Below are 23,583 nucleotides of genomic sequence, written 5' to 3'. Positions count from 1 at the left end.
CTATTGCACGTCTGTCCGTCCTGGAAGAGGGATCCCTCCTCAGTTGCTCTTCCTGAGGTTTCTACCGTTTTTTTTCCCCGTTAAAGGGGTTTTTTTGGGGAGTTTTTCCTTATCCGCTGCGAGGGTCATAAGGACAGAGGGATGTCGTATGCTGTAAAGCCCTGTGAGGCAAATTGTGATTTGTGATATTGGGCTTTATAAATAAAATTGATTGATTGATTGATTTAAAATTTCAAGACAAAGACAAAACTAAGACTAAACTGAATTTTATCAACTTTGAGACTTGAATATACATTTTATGCTGACGACAGTTCACTTTATTTCAAATTATTCTACCTTGTGTTACCTGTTTTTATTCATTCATTCATTTATTTAATGTGTTTTCAGGTCTCCTATCTTGACTAGAGCAAGACCAATAAATCAGCTGGGATAATATATTGACAGATAACATCTTATTGCAGACCTGTTAGTACCATTGTATATGCTGGCTGTTAATTAACAACAGAAATGCCAAATATATGTTTGAGATTATTTTGAAACATTGTCACTGCTCTAGTTTGCCCACTGGAGAGCACTGACATGTTTATTTCACAACTCTAAAATGCCCCATCAGTAAAAATCTCGGAAAGAAGTTTAAGGGATTCTTAACCAACTAAAACATGTTTTTTGCAGCACTAAATAGAGACATTTGCCTCAAAAATATAAAAGGCATTATTGGTGAATTCAGGTGGACTAAATAGTGAGAGATAATACAAGAATATGAAAATGCAAACTGACACCCACATGCTTATACTCTCTATGTTGCCTTCATTTGTTCTCTTAAAGCTGAGGCAGTTTTATTTGGTGTCAAAAATCCCACAATAACCTTTGAACATATTGTAATTCAAGTGTTCTGAGAGAAAAATAGACTTCTACACCTCCTCTTGGCTCTGTTCTCAGAGTTAAGAAAATCTAGGCCATGACAGGAGATTTTGGCCAGTCACAGGTCATTTCAGAGAAAGACTATTCCTGTTGGCTGATCTGAAAGCTGGATCCAATGAATTCTGCAGAAAACGTTAGCAACAACTGCCTGCCGCTAATCCAAATTTATGTTCATATAGCTTACATTAGCTAGAGCCTCGAATCACAATGTGTCCTCCGCCTCACTCCCCTGGCAGCAGCTCTGGAGATGGACCCCCACTCAGAGGCTACAGCAACCCACATTCAACCCGCACGAGGAGGACTGGACTACTTGTGCCAGATCTGCAAACTTTCTGTTGCTGCTGTTACACAGGTCAGACCTAGCACTGCCTCTGGCCACCAGCCCACTGTAACCGCCAGCGCTGGGATTTGCGCTGGCCGAATGTGAGCTACAACAGCCGCTGACTGAAGGTCCGTCTATTGAGCTGCTACCCACATGCCCCCCCGCTGAAGCGGTCCACAACTAAAGGGAGTGAGGCGAAGGAATTGATACAGGAAGAGAGACAGAGTGAGGTAAGAAGAGGCTGAGCAAATGCGCTGTGTGCAGTTCTACAATAAAGTAAGATTAAAAAATGTAATGTAACGTAACATTGTGTTACAGTAGTTACTGAAGTATGTGCATATGCGTGTGCTCATCTGGGGCTTCGGAGAGAGAGAGGAGAGCTGCAGGAGGAAGGTATATTTTCCAATTCTGCTGTTTTTCTTTTTTGCCTTTTCCAGAAAACTGCATACCCCAGCTATAAAGTCATACAGGTGATTTACCTCTTGTTAGTGACGATCGGTACCCTCCAGCCTTTAACCTGGCTCAGCTCAGTATCTGACACGTCTATCTGCAGAGGGAGCTTGGGCACCCAGACGGTGAGCTGCAGCTGAGCAGAGAGGTGCAGGTAGGTGAAGTTGACCGCCAAAGACTGCCGGCCACGCATTTCTTTACCATTCACCAAAACCTGGTCACAGTTTGGGGAGACCTGAAAAGAGCAAAAGAGGAAAGTTGGGATTGAGTTTTGGACAACGTGCATACAGAGTCTGACATTTCTGACTGACCTCAAACAGACTTAACTCTGTGATTTCCGTGGAAACAGATGCAGCCCCTGTTGTGCATTCCTTAAGCACAGCTTGGAGCAAGTTTTCATCACAACATTCGTGCTCTCGCAGCCAATAAGATATTTTGTCTCTGATTACTTACATCTTTATTCATCCTGTAACGCACTTTGGAACACTGTTTTGCAAAGTGCCCTAGAAAGAAAGGTTAATAATATGCCTCTGTAGCTTCTTCCTGCCATCGGTGACATTTCAGGTTAGTGAATACCCTGGGAGCTCAAGTCAGCTCCACCAGTCTGAAGCAATGTATTAAATGTGCGAGATGTAACTTTCTAAAAACACTGAATTACATTCATTTTAAGACATTAGTATAATTGCTTTGAACACATAAGCCCACCCATGAGAGTACTCCCAACCTTTGCACTGCATTTTAAACTGTGCGCCAGTGGCTCAGGAGGAGATCTGCTCTTAAACATGATGAGGGCCAGGGGGCAAAAAGAAACATTCACTTTCTACAAAATTATAGTCTTACATTTGACAACACTGACAGCAGTTAGAGACTATCATTTCTCGAAACCACCTCACTGTTTTGCAGTAATTAATATAGAGACAAACATCGTTTTGTTTTTTACAGTTATAGCAGATGTTTAACAACACACTGTATGACAGGTTTAACATGAGTCAGTCACAGCCCAGCTAACTGCAGTGATAAAAAGTAACAAAGAACGTTTACTCAAGAACTATGGTAGCTGTATTGAAAGCAATTTTGTGTAGCACAAATCAATTGTATCCTCTTTGCTACCCCATTAATCAGGACCTCTCTGATTTATCTGGTGACCCAGAGGAGGAGTGCGATCCCAAGGGTGGAAACCACTGGACTACACCTACTGTAACTGTATATGAAGTAGTTCAAACTAGCTCTTGAGCAGCTTAAACAGTAAAATACTAATTACACACTTTTTCATCAGTATTAAAGACCCCCTCCATCTAGTGGGGAAAAAAAAGAAATAAAGTTTTTAATCTTGTTAACATGTCCACATGGTGTTTTTATATGCTACAATCATGAGCGCAATACACAGTCAATGCCATGGCCGAGCATTTCCTCCTTGGAACTGCAGTGTACCAATGACAGTCTCAACAATGGGGATTCATACTTCCAGGGTTTGTTACATCACAAACCAAAGGAACCAATCCTGTCAATTTGTTGGGTGGGGCTCTCAATAACGCTACAGCAACACAAGAAGAGGCCGAGAGTTGCAAGTTAAGTTTCACTTTAACTTCAATTGAGCCGGGAACAAGGATTATCTGACATTAGAAACACATTATCAGCTGTTTGATGACGTATTAAGCCAAAGGATGTGTCTGGAACACCTCTAACTGAAGGCGCCCAGGAGGCATCCTGATCAGGAGCCCGAACCACCCCAACTGACACCTTTCAACAAAAAGGAGCAGCGACTCTACTCCTAACTCTCCCTGGATGTCTGAGCTCCTCACCCTATCTCTAAGGCTGAGTCCAGCCACCCTTCAGAGGAAACTTATTTCGGCCGCTTGTATCTGCAACCTCATTCTTTTGGTCACTACCCAGAGCTCATGACCATAGGTGAGGGTTGGGTCACAGATGGACCAGTAAATCAGAAGCTTTGTCTTCTGGCTCAGCTTTCTCTTCACCACAACGGTCCAGCCCAGCGCCTACCCTCACTCTTGAACAAGACCCCGAGACACTTGGACTCCCTTACTTGGGGCAGTAACTCTTCCCCAACCATTGTGATGAACAGAAATTAGTTTTAAAGGGCTTAATCAATACCTGGAATGGAACTTTAAAAATCGCATAGTCATATAATGTATACCACATCAATCATGGGACATTTGCAGGAGTTTTACTTTGTTGATGATGATGTCATTTTGTTGATGATCCTTCTGTACTTTTTCTTTTGGATTTTGAATGCGAGGCTTCTAAGACAAGATTTGTATTAGTGTTTTTACATTGTTATACAGGTACACTCAGTAAAGTCAAGCATCTGAGTACTTCTCCCACTGTTTGTCTGAAACAGTAGTGCTCCTCTGATTAACAGTTACTTATAGCCTCATATATCACATGTCTGAAACCGTCACTCTGGTCATAACCAGTGCTGCTCATTAAGATTCTGGCAAAAAAAAAACCCTGTTTTTTTTGGACTTTAAAAAACGAAATGCTGACAGTGATGGTAAACAGTGGACAAGTAATGATTCATCCAGACTAGACAATATGGATTTGTTCATATGGTGACTGCTCACATACAGTTTTTCAGACACAACAAAGACACAATACAATAATAATTGTGACTAAATAATTGTTCATTGTCTCAAACGTTTCATCACAATTGGCCAATCCTGTTGCAACAATAAATTAAAGACTTATTATCATCAAAACACTGTAGACTGTATTTGTAATAATCACAGGCAGTCAAGTCTGTGGAAAACGTCTTGTTTATCAACGTTACCGAAGTAACGCACTGTTCTTAAAAGCACCATTACGTGTTTCTCCATAATTATGGAAATGCACATATCTAGTTTTAGAACAGTTTTATTCAAATCCAATTGATACTGAGGTGCAAAGCATTTATGTAGACACTGGATTATTATGGTTGTATTTCAGAAAGTGGACAGCACCCTTAAAGACACTGTGACAGGCAGAACAATGGAAAAGCAAGGATTTTAGTCAGTTTCATTTTCACCCTCCTGGCTTGTCTGAATGTGTGACTGATTGAGATGACAGTGTTTGGACAAATCATCCCATGTGTTTTACCAACAATGGATTCACGCAGGAGGGAAGCTGATTATATTCAAATGTAGGCATAATGTGATTTTTGGGAAGTTGTTGTGGTCGCTGTACTTTATCTGATTCTGCATTGTACATATTATTTTAAGGCAAAATGTATATAATAGTTAGGGCCTGTCTAGGACTACTAATAGCTGCATCCTACAGTGAAACCACAAAGTAAGAAATAGTAATGAAAGTGTCAATTAAAACTAAATTATCTCTTTACAGCAAGCAAGATTGTTTTTCCAAGTTCCTCTTCGAGATGGAGCCAAAGATCAGCAAGCATACAACAAATACAAGGTTATTTACAATTTCTGTACAAACATTTTAATGTCAGTTCGGTCAGGGACACTCTTGTCATAGATTTATCCATTTACTGCAACAATTGAAACTCTAGCGAAAGTTCAGTCAGGAGGACAATACTTTTCATGCTCAGGCTATAAGTTCCTTTCTCACCCTGCCATTAACTCCTTGCACGTATGCTCACTCATTATCTGTAGGTGTCATCATCTGGGTAGGTCAACTGAGTCATCAGCTGACTCATTATAAAACAATAGCACAGCAACACACCTTCTCTGTCAGTCTATCTCCTCATTTTAAGTATGTCGTAGTTCTTTCATGCTGCCGTCATGCACGCCCTCCACCTCCCCATCACCACCCAGTCTTTTCGGATTCATCAGCCTCATCTGCCTCAGCAGCCAGCAGCCTCAGAGTCAGCAGCCATCACCATCACCAGTGTGTGGACTCCATGGGGGGATTTATCTTGCTGCCGCTCAGATGTGTCTCAATCGCAAATTATCTCCCTCTGGTGTCCAAGTAACAAAGACTAATGTTAAATCTTAATCAGCACATCTGTTAATTTGTACACTCATATTCTGTATTACATATTATCTTTACTTCACTCTCCTGTCTCTCCTGATTGAAACGGAAATACAGTTATACTTGGCGCTGATGGTGCCGCTCTTAAGATGCTCCCTGGATCACACAAGCAGCATGCGAAACCAATACAGGGAGTGCAATGCAGAAAACACAAGAGTACAAAAGTGGGCCCAAAGCAAGACATAAAATACCCCTTTAACCTTTAAGCCATGTTAGGACTCTGAATTACAAAGGTTTTGCCAGCAGTAGCAGTGGTGTGTGGTAGCATTAGTGTCGCAGGTATCAGTGAGTAGGTGGCCATATTTAAATGGACCACCTTGTCGTGAGAATGGGCTGTGATTGGTGCATGGCTGTTTTGAAGCAATGATCCAATCAGCTAGCTGTCAGCACATGACTTCCATGTCCTGCATGAACTAACGTAGAGCTTCATTTTTATGTATTTCCAAATGTTTTAGAGGAAAAGTTTAGATTTTGTCAAGAAAATTATACTTTTACTGTCTGGATCCTTCTGCATGCATGGGCTTTAAAACTATCATTGTACCATGTATACTGATATAAAGAATCCTTACTGAAGTAATCCAAATGTCCATTATTTTTTTGCTGCAAAACTGTGTTGAATCTATTAACTGTCTTTTTGTTTTCCTCTCTGTCCCTCCTCCTCATTATTTCTGATATTTTTTTAATAATTCCTATTCCTGGTTTATAACTTTCCCTCCCCCTCTTTCTATACCCACACTTTCATTCCCCTTTTAATCTCTTTCATCTCTCCACGCTACTCTTATCCCTCGCACCTCATTCTTTCTCCCCACCCCTTCCTATTCCACTCTCAGCATTACTTTTTACACCTTCTGTCTGACTGTCTTATAAAGTCTGTCTGACTCTATGTTTTTCCACCGTAATTTGCAAAACTGCTAATTTCCATACACTCACAGGTTTAGCCTTTCCTTCACCTTGGTCCCGCTACGCATTCATTCTATTTCTCTGTTTTTAAATGTATATATGTATTTTCAACATTAATTTACCTGGGGTAGAAGTCCCTGGTGTGCATGCTCTCTTTCAGCAACACCCTCTTTCATATTCATCCAGTCATACACATTCATGCCAGGCTGCTGACCAGACAAGGCGCTTCACTTGTCTTGAATTTTCTGGAAAACCATGAAATTTGTGCATTTCTTGTTGACTTCTCAAAGCCTCAACTTTCCCAAGAAGGATTTAATCTGCCAACTTCTTGTCTCAACCTCATTTATTAACAATTATTGACAGTATTTTGCTGCCTTTTTCCGCTAAATTTTGGAACTCTTAAGATGTCATATCCCGTTTATTTATCAGAGTGTATTTCTCTGCAGTTTTTAGGAGCCTTTTAGGAGCGTGGTACACTGTGGAAAACTAAAATATGTTAAGTAATTTTTGGGCAGGTTTCAGTATTTGTAGATTTTTTACACCATTTTTAAAATGTGCAAAATGTACCCTGGCACTTCTACTCAGCTTCTTCTATGTGATTGTTTTCCAGTTTCTTTAAATACTGTCTTACTGCTCTCACATCCCCTGTAGAACCATTTCTACATCAAGATATTTTTCTCGGGACCTAATGGAAAAACTACAGGAGGGTAAATATGGGGCTCACATTCATCAGGTCAAACTATGAGTCCAATGGGATGCTCATGTTGCTCTGTTTCTGCAGAGACCTGGCCAAGGCAACAGCACACAAACAAACACCACATGAAAAACATAGAAGATTTACATATATGTGTCCAAATATTGAAATACCTACACACAGTGAATAATACCAACCGATTCATCATTATTGAACAACACATTCTCACTCCGACTTCGTCACATAACGACATTTGGTCATGGACTGTCCATGTCCAGATACAATGTGCAAGGTACCTTGGGCGTGTTGGTTGTTGACTTTCTGGGACACCGTGTCAAGTTCTGCCTGTTACATGCATTGTCTTTTTTTAAAATTCACATCTGTTTTCACAGGAAATTTACCGTTTGTTTACGGTCTCTTTCAAAATAAATGCGCTACGCTGGTGCAACACTGCAAATTTTTATCTTTTTTCCTTCAACAACAAACGCACATGGTTACATTTAGCCAACACTTGCATGTGGTTGGGTTTAGGCAACAAAAGCATGTGGTTAGGATTAGGAAACTAGAGCAGGGTTTGGCTTTACAATCTTATGTGAGGCGAACATCGATCTCACAGGTGAAAGTCAGTGGTTGTTGTGCCCATTCACCACAACTCCCACCCACCCTACACGGACTTTTGCTGCCTTAACTTGCGTTGTTGTCCCACTGCATTTCCCCCTGTCCCAATGACGGCGATGGGCCACGTGTCATGCTGACATGAAAGGACAGCTTTTATTGTTGGTGTTTGACGCCGCAAGTCACTGCCCAAGAGCTGGATTTCAATTACTTTGGAGTGAGACCAGGTTGCACTGTACTTTTGTGAGCTTTAAAACCAGGCAGAGAGACCAGTTCTTTTAGTTTCAAGTATTTTCTTCAAGGTTATTTCAAGTGAGGAGAGCAAAAGCTTTCTTTCCCAACTCAGTTTTAGATGGATTACTGAACGGGCCTACTGGGCACAGGGTCAGAGCCACCCCACGCCTCCACCTGCAAAATGTTGCTCAAATGAATACGTACCAACCAGGTGGAGACTCAAAAAGACCACAGAGATGCAAAGGAGCTACAGAGAGAGATACAGTATGATAACTATAAAGAGACAAAAACAACCTCAAAGAGACACGAAATTTCCGCAAAGAAGCACAAATTGAATACAGGTAAACACAAAACAATACAAATGAAGGGTCTATGCTTGCTTTTAAAATGAGTGATGTCAACTTGCAGCTACCACCAATCAAGAAGGATGTAAAGACTAAAAAAGTTTTTGCCATTAAAATATTGACTTCAGGTTTGTGCTGATTATTGTCAGGCTCAGGCCAGATCAGCCTCAGAATTCCCCATTTCCCTGATAAACACAAACAAGCACACACACACAGCACCGACACACACTTTGTGTGGCGTGACATTTTTTTCCGGCTTCCTCATGAAACTCTTTGATCTCAAAAGAGGTTAACATTTTGTACATAAGAGCTAAAGCGTTTCCCCTCTATCTCCTCTCACCTTTTAATTTCTTTCAATTTTACTTTCTTCTCTGTGCTTCCGCTCCCAACATAAAAGGAAAGGTGCCCAACCCTTCTCTCTGCTTTCAATTTTTCTCTTTCTTGTCTCCCTTTAACTTTCTTTATATCTCCCCCAACATCCACTATTTCCCTCTCTTGACCCTCTCCTTTTCTTTTGTCTCCGCCTTGCCCCCCCTCCCCCATCGCACCGTCTCCCTCTTCATCTTCCTCTCTCTCTGAAACCTGATTTACCGCTTGTTAACATCAAAGGGATGTTAGACTGTTGGTGCCCTCAAACTATTTCTCCAAATCATTTTTAAATTCCAGGTGTAAATCAGTGTGAAAACTGCACTTGGTTACTGTGGCAGGGTTCAGTCTCCAATGAAGGTATAAGACAGCAGAAGTCAAGGGAGTGCACAATGGTTCTGCTTGAACTACCACTGTAGTCATTGTCCAGGCTCGTCATTTCTTTCACAGGTTTGCTCAATTACTTCTGCTCTATGGCTGAATGCCCCAAAGGATCGTTTTAGAGAAATCAAGTTTTAGTTCGTTTTGTCAGCATTTGAAAAGTTTGAAGAAACGGGCTTGGAACTTTTCAGGTCAGGAACACAGAAGTTTTGCATTTTATGAAATACTAATTTCATTCCACCGCAGAGGGACGAACGATGAATATAAAAAGGATGCTGGGTGATTACATGAAATACAACTTATGATCTTAACTCTAAATACAAGGGTGAAAGTATGTCGAAATGTATGAAAGTTGCTTACATTTTAATGGTATATATGGTTATATGGTATTTTTGTGACAAATTATGCAAAAGACTCTATTTAGAGCAGCCTAAATCAATATTTTGATGAATTTTTATGACTATGTGTAACATCCCAGTTGGTGACCAGCGTTGTTAGACGTTGATATTTGGTTAAATTTAGGTTGTGAAGTTGGATAACCAACATCAGGACGATGTCCAAATTCCAACAGCAAGTTGACGTAATAATATTGATGACAGGTGACAATGATATATTCTTGGTTATAAGTTGTGTTGTTAAGCAACCAAAATCCACCATCTCCCAAACATCTCAAGCCAACGTCACCTTGATGTAGAATAACAACATTTAATTGTGAGGTATGGAAAACAAAACTCAATGTCTCCACAATGTCATAATGTTGATGTCCACACAGTGTGAAATTCTAACATTGTTAAAGGGATAGTGCACCCAAAAATGAAAATTCAGCCATTATCTACTCACCCTCATGCCGATGGAGGCTCAGGTGCGCTTGAGCGAGACCGTGAGACATGGGCACCGCCTTCATGTGTGTTCACGTGCTTTCGCTGGTCTCGCGCGCAAGCGCACACACGTGAGCGCGGTGTACAGAGAGGCAGTCAGAGCTACAGGCTACAATGAAGCTAAAAACAGAGATCAAATGATGTTTTTCCAAACAACTTTTTATGTCGGGGCTTCAGGACACTTGGATCACTACAGACGAGCAGTATGGAGATATTTTGAGGTTTCAATTATGTGTTCTTGGACGTTTTAATCTGGGGCGCCATCGGCCTGCATATGGGTGAGTAGATAATGGCTGAATTTTCATTTTTGGGTGCACTATCCCTTTAAATATATAACATATCGTCAACTCTATTTTCATTCTGAACAAAATTTAACATCTGTCCAACAAGAGTCCAGCATTTCCAGTGCCAACTGGGATTAAATGTGTTATTCATATGTAAAACTGGGGCAATGCAGAGTGACTTTGAGAGCTGCTTCACCTCTTCACAGCTGAGCAGTTAAATGTGTTTGTCTTGCTAAAATGAAAACAGATTAAGGTTATATGTTGATTTTACCCATGGGCAGATTATAAGACAATGGGCCCCTGGCACAGATATGCAAAAGGCCCCACCACCTCTCCTACATGAGACATGGAGACCTTGTGGTGGTTTTGCCACTTTTGTTGTTGTTTTTGTTGTTATGGATCTTTTTGTTGTTTTTCCTCTCTTTGAGGTTAACTGTTTGTCTTTTTCTGGTTGTTTTGTGTCTGTCTGTAGTCAATTTGAATCTCTTTATGCTTGTTTTGACCCTTTCTTTTAGATTTGTGTCTCCTTGCAGCTCCTTTTCATCTCTTTTTGGTCTTTTTTGTCTCTGCCTGGTCAGTACCTGTTAATTGGAGTAACATTTTGCACTTTAGGCCCATTTAGTAATACATTCATGCTTTTACCTTCCAGCATTATGATTTGTGCTGTGTCTGAAAGTCTTGTGTTGAGAAATATCTGCAAGTTATGTTTCTTGCAGCTTTTTCTTTATTTTTAAGCTTTGACTTTATTTGAAATTCTCAATTTCTTTCCTCGTCCTTTTTTATGTTCCAGTAAAATCACTTTAAACTTTTTGTAGATTGTTTAAGCTGTATTCTATGTGTGTGTGTGTGTGTGTCCACATGGCACAGAGCTGTGGATCAAAGTGCCAAAACAGACTCGCAAGAACTGCCAGAGACATGATGTGGAGATGGCGACACACACTGAAAGAATTAACGCATGAATACAAGCAGACAGACAGACAGACACACACACACTGACGCACAACACAAACATACACACAGCTGGGGACCATACCATGCCTGATTAAATCATACATAGTTAAAGGAACAGTTCAACATTTTGGGAAATACGCTTCATACAGGAAGTAAGATTTGATGATCATTACCACTTTAATCTCTACATATGAAGCCAGAGTCAGCAGGCGGACTGGAAACAGAGGCCTGGCTTCAGAGGTGCAAAAACACATCTGCCAGCATCTCTACAGCTTACAAATTAACATGTTGCATATTGCTTATATAACAACAATTTGCTGTTTTACTAAGCTATGCCTAAAGGTATACTATGCAGGATTTTCATAAAAACAATGTAGACTCATACAAGAGTAATCCCTCTTATTCATCACTTATGACCCACTAAGTGTGTGGCAGTGAGTCTATCTGTAGATACTCTGCCCTCTGCTTGTATTTTCTTATTTTGTTCTTATTTTGCTGTGCTCGGGCAACATATTCTCACTCCAAACTTGTCAATTTATGTCTGTTAAATGCACTTCTCGTTTTCACAGGAAAATGCACAGTGTCTGCTTTTTTATTTCCTTGTGCAACAAACACGTGGTTAGGTTTAGAGAAAAATCACCATGATTTTGCTCAACATTCATGCGGAAAGTGAACACCAGGCTCCTGGGTGAAAGTCCAGTGTTTGTTGGACCCATCCACCACCCTATAGGGAGTTTCCAGCTCCTTAAGATACATTTTTTTCCAGCGGTGTTATATACTGACACCACTTGATGGCGTATCCAACCCGGTCTCACTTCGAAGTCATCGAAATCTGGCACTTGAGCAGTGACTTGTGGCGTCAGACACTGATGAAAAAAGCTGTCCTTTCATGTTGGCATGCTACGTGGCTGGTTGCCGCTATAGTTTAAGGGCACCCGGCAGCGTCAGGGGGAAATGTGGCGGAAGAAGAACACAAATATAGGCTGCGGCGAAAGTCTCAGTGGGGCAGGTGCGGCAGTGGTGGATGGGTCCAACAAACACCAACTTCCACCCAGGAGAGCGGTGTTCATGTCCTGTGAGATTATAAAGCCAAACCCTGTTCTTTTTTCCTAAACCTAACCACATGCGTTAGTTGTTGAAGGAAAAAAACATCAATTTTAGGTGTTGTACTGACGTAGTGCATTTATTTTGAAAGACACTGTATGTAAATGTTAAATTTCCTGTGAAAACGGAAGTGTATTTTGAAAGAAGACAATGCATGTAATAGATATAACTTGACACAATGTCCCAGAACGTCAACAACAAACGCACCCAGGGTACCTTTCCCATTGTATCTGGACATTTAAAGTCCATGACCAAATGTCGATGTGTGACGAGGTCGGAGTGAGAATGTGTTGGTGCATCATACTTCAGCAAAGAATGTTTTTTCTCGTCGGTGTCTGATGCAGAAATCACTGACCAAGTTGAGGCATTTGATGACTTCGGAATGAGAATAAGTAGGCTTGGGATGTTCCTGGGCACAGTGTTCAGGTGAGATCAGGACCTTGTGAAAAAGTAGTGACCAGGCAGCACGCATCAAAGAAGACACGACGAAAATTGCAGACAGTGCTGAAAAAACAAAAATATAGAAGTTGGCTTCCACTTTTGCTGGTGATACTTTGTACAAACAATAACTGACCATTCCTGCATTATTTACCTTTATCAACTTCTGGGCCTAGTATCACAATCAATCCAGAGACTAGTGGCTGGTATCAATCTAACTCTAACAAACGTATTTTCCAAAATGTTAAACTATTCCTTTAAAGTCTTCTGTTTTAATAAGTGTTAATTTATGCCTTTCTGGTAGTTAGTCTGGCTCCAATATACAAAGAAGACCACTAATACCTTGATTTTGGTAAAATAACTTTACAGCAGAAATGGCTTCATACATCAAGTGTTTGCCCTGTTTCCGTCACAGACAGTATTAGATGAAATTTTAATGGCTTCCAAAGAAAAACAGGGCAGAATAAAATAGAAACTTTAACATGAGACATTAGTTTGTCCCCATGGAGTCTGAAACAACTTCTAAACATGAGCGACCAGTCACATCCAGTTTGGAGAGAGCGGGACACAAAGGTTTTAACTTCAAAAAGTGTTTTATCATTGTGGTTAAAGCAAGACTCATGCATTTCACAAAAATAATAAACATGATTTTACCTTTAAAAATTCAACACAAGAAAAGTTACATGCATCGGAAAAACAAAATGCATAAACTGTGAAGGATTCATTAATATTATTTCAAATTATCTGTTATTATTATAATTAATGAATGGTTTTAGATGGCTGCTATCAGACATGCACACACAGACTCTCAGGAAGAAACGCACACACACGGAGAACAAGTGTATTGGTGTTTTTGCAAGTAAACAGCTGAGTTGGAGGTTTGAGGACACTGAAGAATGGATTTAATCTCTCTGTTTCTGAGAAAGACACAGAGGAAGAGAGAGAGCAGGACAAACACGAGCGGGAACGAGAGGGAAAGCAAAGGCGAAAAAAAATTGAAGAGACAGAGAGAGAGAGGGGGGAGGTAAAAGAAGAGCAAAGGAAAGGCGGCGAGGAAGAAGTAGCAGGGGGAAAGTAAAAGTGTGGATCTCAGCAGTTAGGACTTGTTGAAAACACAGAGGCCGGAAAAACTGTCTTCACCTTTATCAAAATACCGCAAACAACGCCACAACAATTGTACAAACCTCCAAAGACAATTGCTGAAAACTTTCCTAACTTCTCAGCAGCAATTCAAGCAAAAGCAGACAGAAGGCTGAGCTGTTTAAAGTGTTCTTCGGTAGAAGGTAGCGGCTGAGTCCTATTCACTTTTTTGACTTTAAAAGGAAAGATGGACACACAGTCACACACAAACAAGTGCAGAGAAGCAATGCAAGGAAAAACATGGTACTTTTAATGCAAAATAAGATGGTGAGTGTGTTTTATTTTTATTTATAAAGTGCCAGAAGCTATTACCTTTTCTTATCACTGTACACAAACACCTGATAAGCTATAAAATGTGCTGCTGTTGCAACACATGCTCAAACTCCTTTATTAGTGCAGCAGTTTGACAGCCCACATTTTAATTCTCAAACACTTTTTGGCTTTTCTTTTAAACTATAAGTACACACTTTGACTCATAATGATCCCCCTACAGTTAAAATGGGACATTATGCATGCAGGAACCTCTGACCCACAGACCTCAGGCTTGTTTCGGAGAACATGTTTTATTCTTGACTTTTTTTGTGCAGAGGTTAATTGATGGTCATGTCTCAATATGATGTGTGAGAACATGCAGCCCTTGTAACAAGCCCGCTGCTTGCTGTGAGCTTGCCAAACCACCTGCTGCTGTTTTGGCGCCATCCCCCAAAGGAACCTCTGCTGGTTCTTTGAATGTCAGACCCTAAAAGCAGTCCTGTTGGTTGAGAGGCACCTGCGGCTCGTGTTGCATTGTACTAATTTGTTTCTACCACTGTTACCACCAGGCATTTGTTATCACTTTATAAACCATTTCAGACTATGATGATGACTTTATTTTTTGAAATAATTAATCAGATCCTGCTCATTTCTGGACTGTGAGGCACAATGTTACAGACCAGTGCTACCAGTGTACGCACATTTCTGCTGCACAGCGTCTGCTTTACTTGATCATAACAATATTCAAATATTGTATTGTATTTTTTGTGCTAATGAGTGTTCAAGGTCCAATAGTGAATGTGGAATTGACCCTTCGCTAAGTCCCATCACTGGACACAGACTGGCCAATCATAACATAGCATCGGGCTGACTCAGACCAGGGTCCGACATCAACACAGCTGTGCTCCATTGACTCTAATGCAGTCGTTTCAGATTTCTTTCATTTTCAGGCTGGTTTTGTGGATTTGGAGCTAAATGTTGTGCCTGGGACACGTCGTGTATTAATGATACTCGTCACCTGGAGAGTTTGGAAAAAGATATACGTTTCTTCCCTGTTCCAAAACCAAAATCAAGAATTTTTCTGTCTTGTATACACCTCCTACCTGATTCCAGCCATTCCGTTCTTTCTGTGCATGCTCGTTTCCTTGCCCTCTTGGCGTGATGACGTATACAGCATGCATAGCATCGGGCTGAACTCGTTGCACTCACCGGTTTCCATTCGCCACAGCACGGTCCTCTATCTCCCTTCTTCAACCTTCTACCTCCCTTCTCCTCCTCAACAAACGAAGTATTAGCAGAACAAGGTTGTTGTCATACTGCTGCTTCAAGAATATAAGCAAAACAAGCCCGAAAAAGGCACTAAGAACGGCATCGTCAAGCATCTTGTTATCCAGAGCGAGGACTACAGTGTTTTCTTCTGGTATAAGTAACATCCACCCTGCCCCCTATCCAATCAGAAACCTTCCCTGCCCCAAACCTTGCGCAGACCTGAATCAAGGCGATTAAACTGATCTCCCGTGTAAACCCTCAGTCGGAATGAATATTTCCCATGTAAACTACCTGGAAAGACTTTAATTCCGAAAGATTTCATTCAGATTTATTTCATTCTGAATTAGAAGCCATCATGTTACCGCACCTAGTGTGTGCAGATGAATGTTGTTTGGCGGTGGAGGGTTGGTGCTGGCAGTGGCACACCGTTCATCTGCACACACTGCGATGCCACACAGCTGGTTCGATATCAGCAAAGTTTCCCTTTATATTCATTGTCTTGTGTGGCGATCAGCAGTGATGTGGTGGTTCACTTTTACACTGTGATCTGTAGCCTATAGTTCAGCTTTAGCTTCTAACTATCTTTGTCTTTTTAACCTGTTGTTGCTGCTGAGTCAGTTTGACATCCTGGATATATCCTTCAAACACAGACTGTAGACCCCTCTGTCTGCTTCTCTCTGGAGTCACTGTTTCATTTCTCCAAAAATATGATAATATTTCTTCAGGGAGTGCAGTTAGTTACAGTGTGGGCTCTATGCTTACTCTGACAGCTTGTTGAACCATCACAAAGGGGCGGGGCTTAGCTTGTGTAATTGTTTGTAATATTAATTGTTCTTTCAACGTCATGCTGTGTCTTGAATCTGTCCTGTTAGTCTTCAGGTGTCCCCTTTTTAATAATGAGTACAGACTATCGCCGCCTGCTCCTATGGAGAGTTATTTCCTCTCATGCAGGTGCTGCAGGTGTTGGTCGCTGGCTGTAGTCTATGTGGTGTGTTCAAGTGCAACTTTTTGCCAAGACACAAGCTACGTGAGGCGACACAATAGTCAGCCTTCATTGCCATTAGCTCTTTGATGTCAGTTTGGTGTGTCTGGGCCTTTAGGGCCAAAACACACTACTGTCAAATGGCGCAGTCAAAACAGCCACCTCTATTATTTTGTAAGCACAACCCCACACCGGTGGCGGCTGGATGCGTGCGACACTCGACGCCACTGTCCTATTTCCAGCCTCGCTCCCCCTGAAAAAACGCAGCAGCTCGACTCCTCTCCTTACCTCTTGCTGTCGCTATCTCTCTGTCTGTTTAAGAGTAAATGAGGAGAGACTAGATGTTGAGGTCGAGAAATATCCCGAGCTAAACAACCCACAATCTTGTCATTATAAAGACTATGAGAATAAAAGTGTAATGGCTCTGGAGATCAGCTCTTCAGGTAAGAAATCAAGTTCAGTTTCACACATGATTTTAAGTTAGTAAGTAATAACTGTGTGTGGTCTTCTCTTCGTACACTACAGTGCAACAATTCCTATTGGTGCTGGGGGCGGCACTTGATGTGCGCCATATGATGCATGGTGGCTGCAGTGTGTTTGCAGCTTTAGAGTTGTCACTTCTGGCTTCAAACAGCTCCCACAACTCAGCTACTGAATTTTGATTTGACTGCATCTGTACTGGGAAAACACCAGCCACATTCTGCTTCTCTCTGCATGTTAGTGTGTTTCCTTTTCATATGTTATCAGTACAAAAGTTGTCAAAAGTTGGGTGAGCATTCCTGTGTTTTGCCCCATCATTAGGCTGCAGCATGGTGCACCTTTGCCACATCTTATTAACGACTAAAACAATAAGCTCCAGACCTAATGTCTCCAGATTGTGTCGAACTCTCACAGAATCTAAAACCTGCCCAGAGAAAACAAAACAGCAAAGAAAAAACAAACTCTGCTCGCTTTTTCCTGGTTGGTGGTGCTGCATAAACTCATACTCTGACTATGGAATGAGCTTTTATCTTATTACACTCCTCTTGCACTCAACTCCCCTTCCCTTCCTCAAAAACCTACTCAGGAGTCCCAAAAGTCAACCACCCACTCACCCCCATTTACCGGTGATCTCCCCAAGCTGAGTCATTTATTTAAATCCATATTCATCTCCCTTCAAGCTAAGTGATTTGTCTGAATTTACAGTTACTTCTCTCCCTGTCTCCCGTCTATCTCTTATAGTCCCAGAATTTCCCTATTAGTCTCTCTCAGATGTATATTTTCTCCCTGCAACGCAATCCATCCATCTCCCTCACTCTCTCAGGTTTCATCTTGTGATCTTTTTGCTCTGTGTGTTTCACACTCCCTCTCCTTCCCTCCCTGCCCATTTCACTTGTTCTCTGCCTCGGGCAATCCAATCCATCTGACTTTAAGAATCATATCATCCAATCAGGGCCCACTCAGTAGACAGGGGCGGGCCCTGAGGGACAGACTAATCAACTCTCTGATGGGATTAGACCTCCCACCTGTCCGTCATTTAAGAAAACCCACACTAGGCCAATCGCCTCTGCACATAGTTTCATATGGCTGTCGTTTAGCTTCCAGGTTTTGTTTTCTGTGTGAGTGCGCACACACACACACGGACACACACACATGAGTGCACCCATTGGCAGCCTGTAGCCCCATATATTATTGTGATTTGGCTCAGATAATAGACAGCTGATGGAGAGAGCAGTTGGAAGATCACACATACACACACACACACACACACACACACACACACACAATTTAGCAGCATATCACTGGGCCTGTCATTTTGGATTTGGAAAAGGGGGGAGTAAAATGTTCTCTAATGGCCATTTGCACTCTGCTTTTCTCCACAATAAAACTGTCTAATCAAGAGAGAGAGAGAGACACAGAGAGGGAGAGGGAGATAAAGAAAGAGGAATGAATAGAGAAATAAAGAAAAAAATCCAGTAATGCAATAGGAAAAAATGGAGAGAGTTATAAAAGGTTAACAAGAGAAAACAGCCAGGAGGTGACACAGCAAAAACATAAAAGATACAGGAAGAGAGAGGAGGATAAAGAGATATACAAAAAGAAAAAAACAAGCACAGTGGAAAAAAAGCATAAACGAAATATGAGCTGATGTAAGATAAATGATGGCTCTCTACTTTATTGGGTTTTTATTTTTTGCATCAGAAAAGGTGGATGAACTGGCAAAATTTGGCAAAGTCTTAAATGCCACAATCTTTTCTAATTGAAGTTCGGCATGACAGCAAGGCAAACACATTTCTTAAACAAAGAGCATTTTATCTTTTACATGTGCATTTCACAGCACAATGGTTTCAAAGTTACTGTTGCCATCATTAATAAAAAAATCCAACCATTTATAAATCAGTTGCTCACCCTGTATAACCTTGAATTCATGAAGAAAACATTTTATTTCTCGCACAACTCGCATGCCTCCATGGTCAACGAAGAATCCAAAAAGGATGAACATTCTTAATGTGTTTAACACTACCGAAACATCTGTTTACAATCTCTCACAACTCATGCAGATAATCCAAGTCTCATTTATCCAACTATATGCTGAGAAATTCCCAAACACATACATATTTGCTAAAACCACACTATTTCTTCAACTGCACTTCCACATAAACAGTCTCACACATGAACAAGAAGTGGCATGGGCAACTTATTGAAATGCACGTGCAGAGTTGAAATGCAAATACACACCCAAGCGTGCTATTCGTACGCAGAGGTGTTTAAGGTGTTAACGAAAACGCATGTGTTTGTACATTCTCACTCCGACCTCGTCACATATCAACGTTTAGTCATGGACTTTCCACGTCCAGATATGATGTGAAAGGTACCCTGAGTGCGTTGGGTGTTGACAATCTGGGCCATGTCAAGTTCTGCCTGTTACATGCATTGTCATCTTTAAAAATACACTTCCTTTTTTTTTACAGGAAATGTACAGTTTACATATGGTGTCTTTCAAAATGAATGCACTATGTTGGTAAAACACCAGGAATGGACTTTTTTTTTGCTTTCAACAACAAAACACTTGGTTAGGTTTAGGAAAAAAGAACAGGGATTGGCTTTAGAATCTTACAGGACACACTGGCCTCCCGGGTGAAAGTCAGTGTTTACTGGACCCATCCATCATCCCTCTCGCCTACCCCAGTCTGACTTTTGCCTTAACTTTTGTTTGTGTCCCGCCATGGTTCCCCCTGACGTCGCTGAGTGCCATTAAACTATAACAGCGACCGGCTGCGTATCATGCCGATGCTAAACAATGTCTTTTTTGACAATGTCTGACGCTGCAAGTCACTGCCCAAGTGCTGGATTTTGTCAACTTCTGAGTGAGACCGAGTTGGTTTGTAAAGCACTCAGCATATTACTTAATAAATGAAACTACACTGCACCAGTTGTGAGAAAGTTTGTAAAAAGATGTTTTGATATAGTTTCACTGTTGTTAAATGCAGCCCTCGTTTACTTCAGCTCATGACGAACATTTGCCTTTTTTGGATTCTCTGTTCACTGCGCAGGCATGCAAGAAAAAGAAAGAACTCAAGGTAACACATAGTCTCGCCACCTGACAATCAGAGATCTCCGCCTTCTGATAGTCTGGGGACACTCCTTTCTAAAGTGTGTTTAACACACCGGAGAAAACGGCCGGCAACAAAGCAACGCCTCTTGCGAAGGACACGCCCTTCCGGAAATGTGCGCTCCCCCTTTTCTCATCTGCAAGGAAACAAACTTGCAGAGAGCTTGAAAATGGATGCCTAGAGATTTACCTCCGTTTTATCAAACGTGTGCTCAGTCCACAAGATTGTGGAAATGAAGGACTTACAGCGACTTTGTTTAAAACTTTTAACACAGTTTTTTTAAACTCTGAAATTGTATCCGCCCATCTAAACACAAAATCAGGGAGAAAGTCATCAGTCTTTAGTTAAGCAAAGCGTCTAAAGACTGACTTGTGAGTCTAGGTAACACAGGGTGAGTCATTGATATACAAATGATCATTCTGTGGGAGAAATATTCCCTGAAGTAGGCTTTCTGTTAAACACAACTTCTCAGTGCTGCCAAGGTTGCTGTTGCTCCTATGGAGCCAATCATGGTTGTTAGGGTGCTGTATAGTAACTGCTCAGTGTAATTGTTTAACCATTAACTGAGACTACACAACAATGACTGGCTCATTATCATATCATTATATTTCATGAAGGCATAACAGCAACACATTTATCTGCCAATTAAAAAGTTTGTTGACATTCATTGGATTATTGAATGTTAACATACCTACAGTTCAAATAAACACAAGAAATGTGTGCTCTAAATATATCTATGGTCTGTTCTGCAGCCAGTGTTTATTACACCATGGTGATATTCTGCCGGGGCTGGTGCTGTGCTGGCATTTAGGGAATATAATTTCCATGGTCCTGTAACCGTATCTGCCAATCAATAGCAACGTGACACAACAGCAATCAGAAGAAATGTATCAGTGGTGTTTGTTTTGCATTGTTGTACAATTACTATAAATAAACTAACTGACAGTCTGCACAAGGCCAAATATGACTGTGAGCTCAGGTGATGCACATTCAGACCAAATACCTGGACTTATTCTTTGTCACAGTCAGCTCTCTTCTTTCTATCTTCCTTCATTGTCTCTCTTCAGTAAGACACTGAGAAAGTAGTTTATAAAATCTCGACTTCAAAGACTTTCTCTCTTTGACTCTCCTGTCTTTGTCGGGGAGGTCTACAGGGTTTTAGGAAAAGGCAGGAGGGGTTTCTCGGTGTGGGTTTGTACTTGTGTGCTATGTGTCTTTGTATGTGTGTGTTGGACGGGGGTGCGAATTAGTATGCTTATTAGCATAGGGATATAAGTCAACACTGGCCCCAATATGTCTGTTTGTATGGCCCTATTGTGGCCTAGGTGTATGTGTGTGTGTGTGTGTGTGTGTGTGTGTGTGAACAGGGTGCTTTCTAAAGAGTTCGTATTTGCTGTTAGAGTTGGTCTGCTATTAAAACCATATTTAAATGAAAGATAGAACAGTCGCTGCAGTACAGTTTGTGTTCTTTATTCTTCTGTCCGCATTAGTGCCGACAAATCTTCTATCTTAAAAGTTATGCAGAAGAATTGAATTAGGTAAGTTTATAAAATACAACTCGATTTTCTTTACAATGTCTGATTGGGAGCAGTGGAAATGTTGAGAGTGAGCAGTTATTATTGTAGGGAAGAAGCCAAAGATGTTCAAGCAACAGAGATAGTTCACATGAGTTCTGTCCAAAACCTCTGTCATTTTATGTAAAGACTAGAAACGTGCACTCAGTAGAGTAGATAGAAGCTAATAAAAATTTGCGCCTCATTAAATTGTGATGGAGCCGTGGTGCGTTTCACAGAAGAGATCAAGTCCTCCTGCTAGCAGGCACCGTATGTGAAATATAGAGACAGTATAATAATGAGGATGACTGCATTTTTGTGACTAAAAAACAGCAACAAATCTTTGAAGAATGTCATTCATACAGTATTAACTTTGTCTGTATGCTACAACACAACAAAATATTAAATAGCAACAAAAAACACAATTTTAACAGACAAAAAGAAGTTATTTAACATAGTAGAGGAAAAATAACCAAATCAACAAAATCTGGAAGTCTACAAATTGGGCAGGCATTATGCTCCACTTCCGGAATGCTCCCTGTGTGCTATCACGCCACGCGGCAGACGGAACAAATCCAGGTCGCAGCCCTAGCAAGTGGAACACAGTCAACCCAGTCTCACTCAGGAGTAGTCAAAATGCAGTGCTTGGGCACTTGATGACTTGCAGCATCAGACACAAAAAAAGCTGTCCTTTAAAGTTGGCAAGATACATTGCCAGTCGCTGCTCTAGTTTAACGGCACCTGGCGGCATCAGAGGGAAACGCAGCCTGACCAGAACAAAAGTCAAGGCAGAAAAAGTCTGAGTAGGACAGATAGGAGTGGTGGTGGATGGGTCCAACAAACACTGACTTTCACCCGGGAGAGTGGTGTTCGTGTCGGTGTCATCCCTATGTTTCCAGGGTTCTATGTTGCCCGGGTTCTATGTTACCCGCTTAACCCTGCAAAAAATCTTCTATGTTCCCCACTTACACAAAAAGGGTTCTATGTTTCCCGCTTGGTTGAGCGGGCAACATAGAACCCGGGAAACATAGAACCTTTTTTGTGTAAGCGGGGAACATATAACCTTTTTTGCAGGGTTAAGTGGGGAACATAGACCCCGGGAAACATAGAACCCTGGAAACATAGATACGCTCCCTTCGTGTCTTCCCTGTTCTTTTTTTTCTTAAACCTAACCATGTGTATTTGTTGCCTAAACCCAACAAAGAACACATGTAACAGGCAGAACTTGACACGGTGTCCCAGAACATCATCAATCAACGCAACCAGGGTATCTTGCACATCGTATCTGGACATGGTAAGTCCATGACCAAACGTCCACATGTGACGAGGTCAGAGTGAGAATGTGTTGGCACAGCAGACCTGCACCTGGTGGTATTATCCATATCACCAAACTTTATCGGATCATAACATATCAGGTATGGATTTTATATGCAGATGCTCTGGTTCAAAATGAGACCAAACTTTTTTATGGAGTGAGTGTTTGAGCCAAGACGAAAACCAGAATGTGACCTGTAGCAGACGGTAAGGCTTGTGTTTTTTTTTTTAAAGATTTTTTTGGGGGGCTTTTTGCCTTAATATACAGGACAGTGTAAAATGGGGAGACAGAGAGAGTGGGGAGATGACATGCAGCAAAGGGTTGCAAGCCGGAGTTGAACTATCCACTAAGCTACCGACGCCCCAGGTTTGCGGTTTTTAAACCAGCTGATTTCTGGAAAACTTTTAGCTCCTTCCAGCTAAGAAGAGTGAGGAGTCAGCAGCCAATGACGGTATAATACAGAGAATAAGACAGGTTTTGCAACAATTCTGAATCAATGCAACCACAAGAGGTCTTTAAACATGCGGTCATAAATGTGAGACTGATACATTCAAGCATGCACGCACACACAGGAGCAAACGCATGATCCCCTCCCTGCTTATGCCTGGCG

At 41.3% G+C, this 23,583-nt stretch overlaps 1 protein-coding gene across 1 annotated transcript in view; it reads right to left on the bottom strand.

Annotated features, from left to right (window-relative positions):
• Nucleotides 1-23,583, bottom strand: part of si:dkey-215k6.1 (transmembrane protein 132D) — a 406,733-nt gene that overhangs the window by 27,066 nt on the left and 356,084 nt on the right. Inside the window, exon 7 of the mRNA XM_050051540.1 lies at nucleotides 1,723-1,928. Coding sequence (XP_049907497.1) covers nucleotides 1,723-1,928 — 206 coding nt within the window. The remainder of the gene's footprint in view (nucleotides 1-1,722; nucleotides 1,929-23,583) is intronic.

Source organism: Epinephelus moara, chromosome 8, assembly GCF_006386435.1.
Source record: "Epinephelus moara isolate mb chromosome 8, YSFRI_EMoa_1.0, whole genome shotgun sequence".
Classification (NCBI taxonomy): domain Eukaryota; kingdom Metazoa; phylum Chordata; class Actinopteri; order Perciformes; family Serranidae; genus Epinephelus; species Epinephelus moara.
This window is presented reverse-complemented; position numbering and strand designations above follow the sequence as displayed.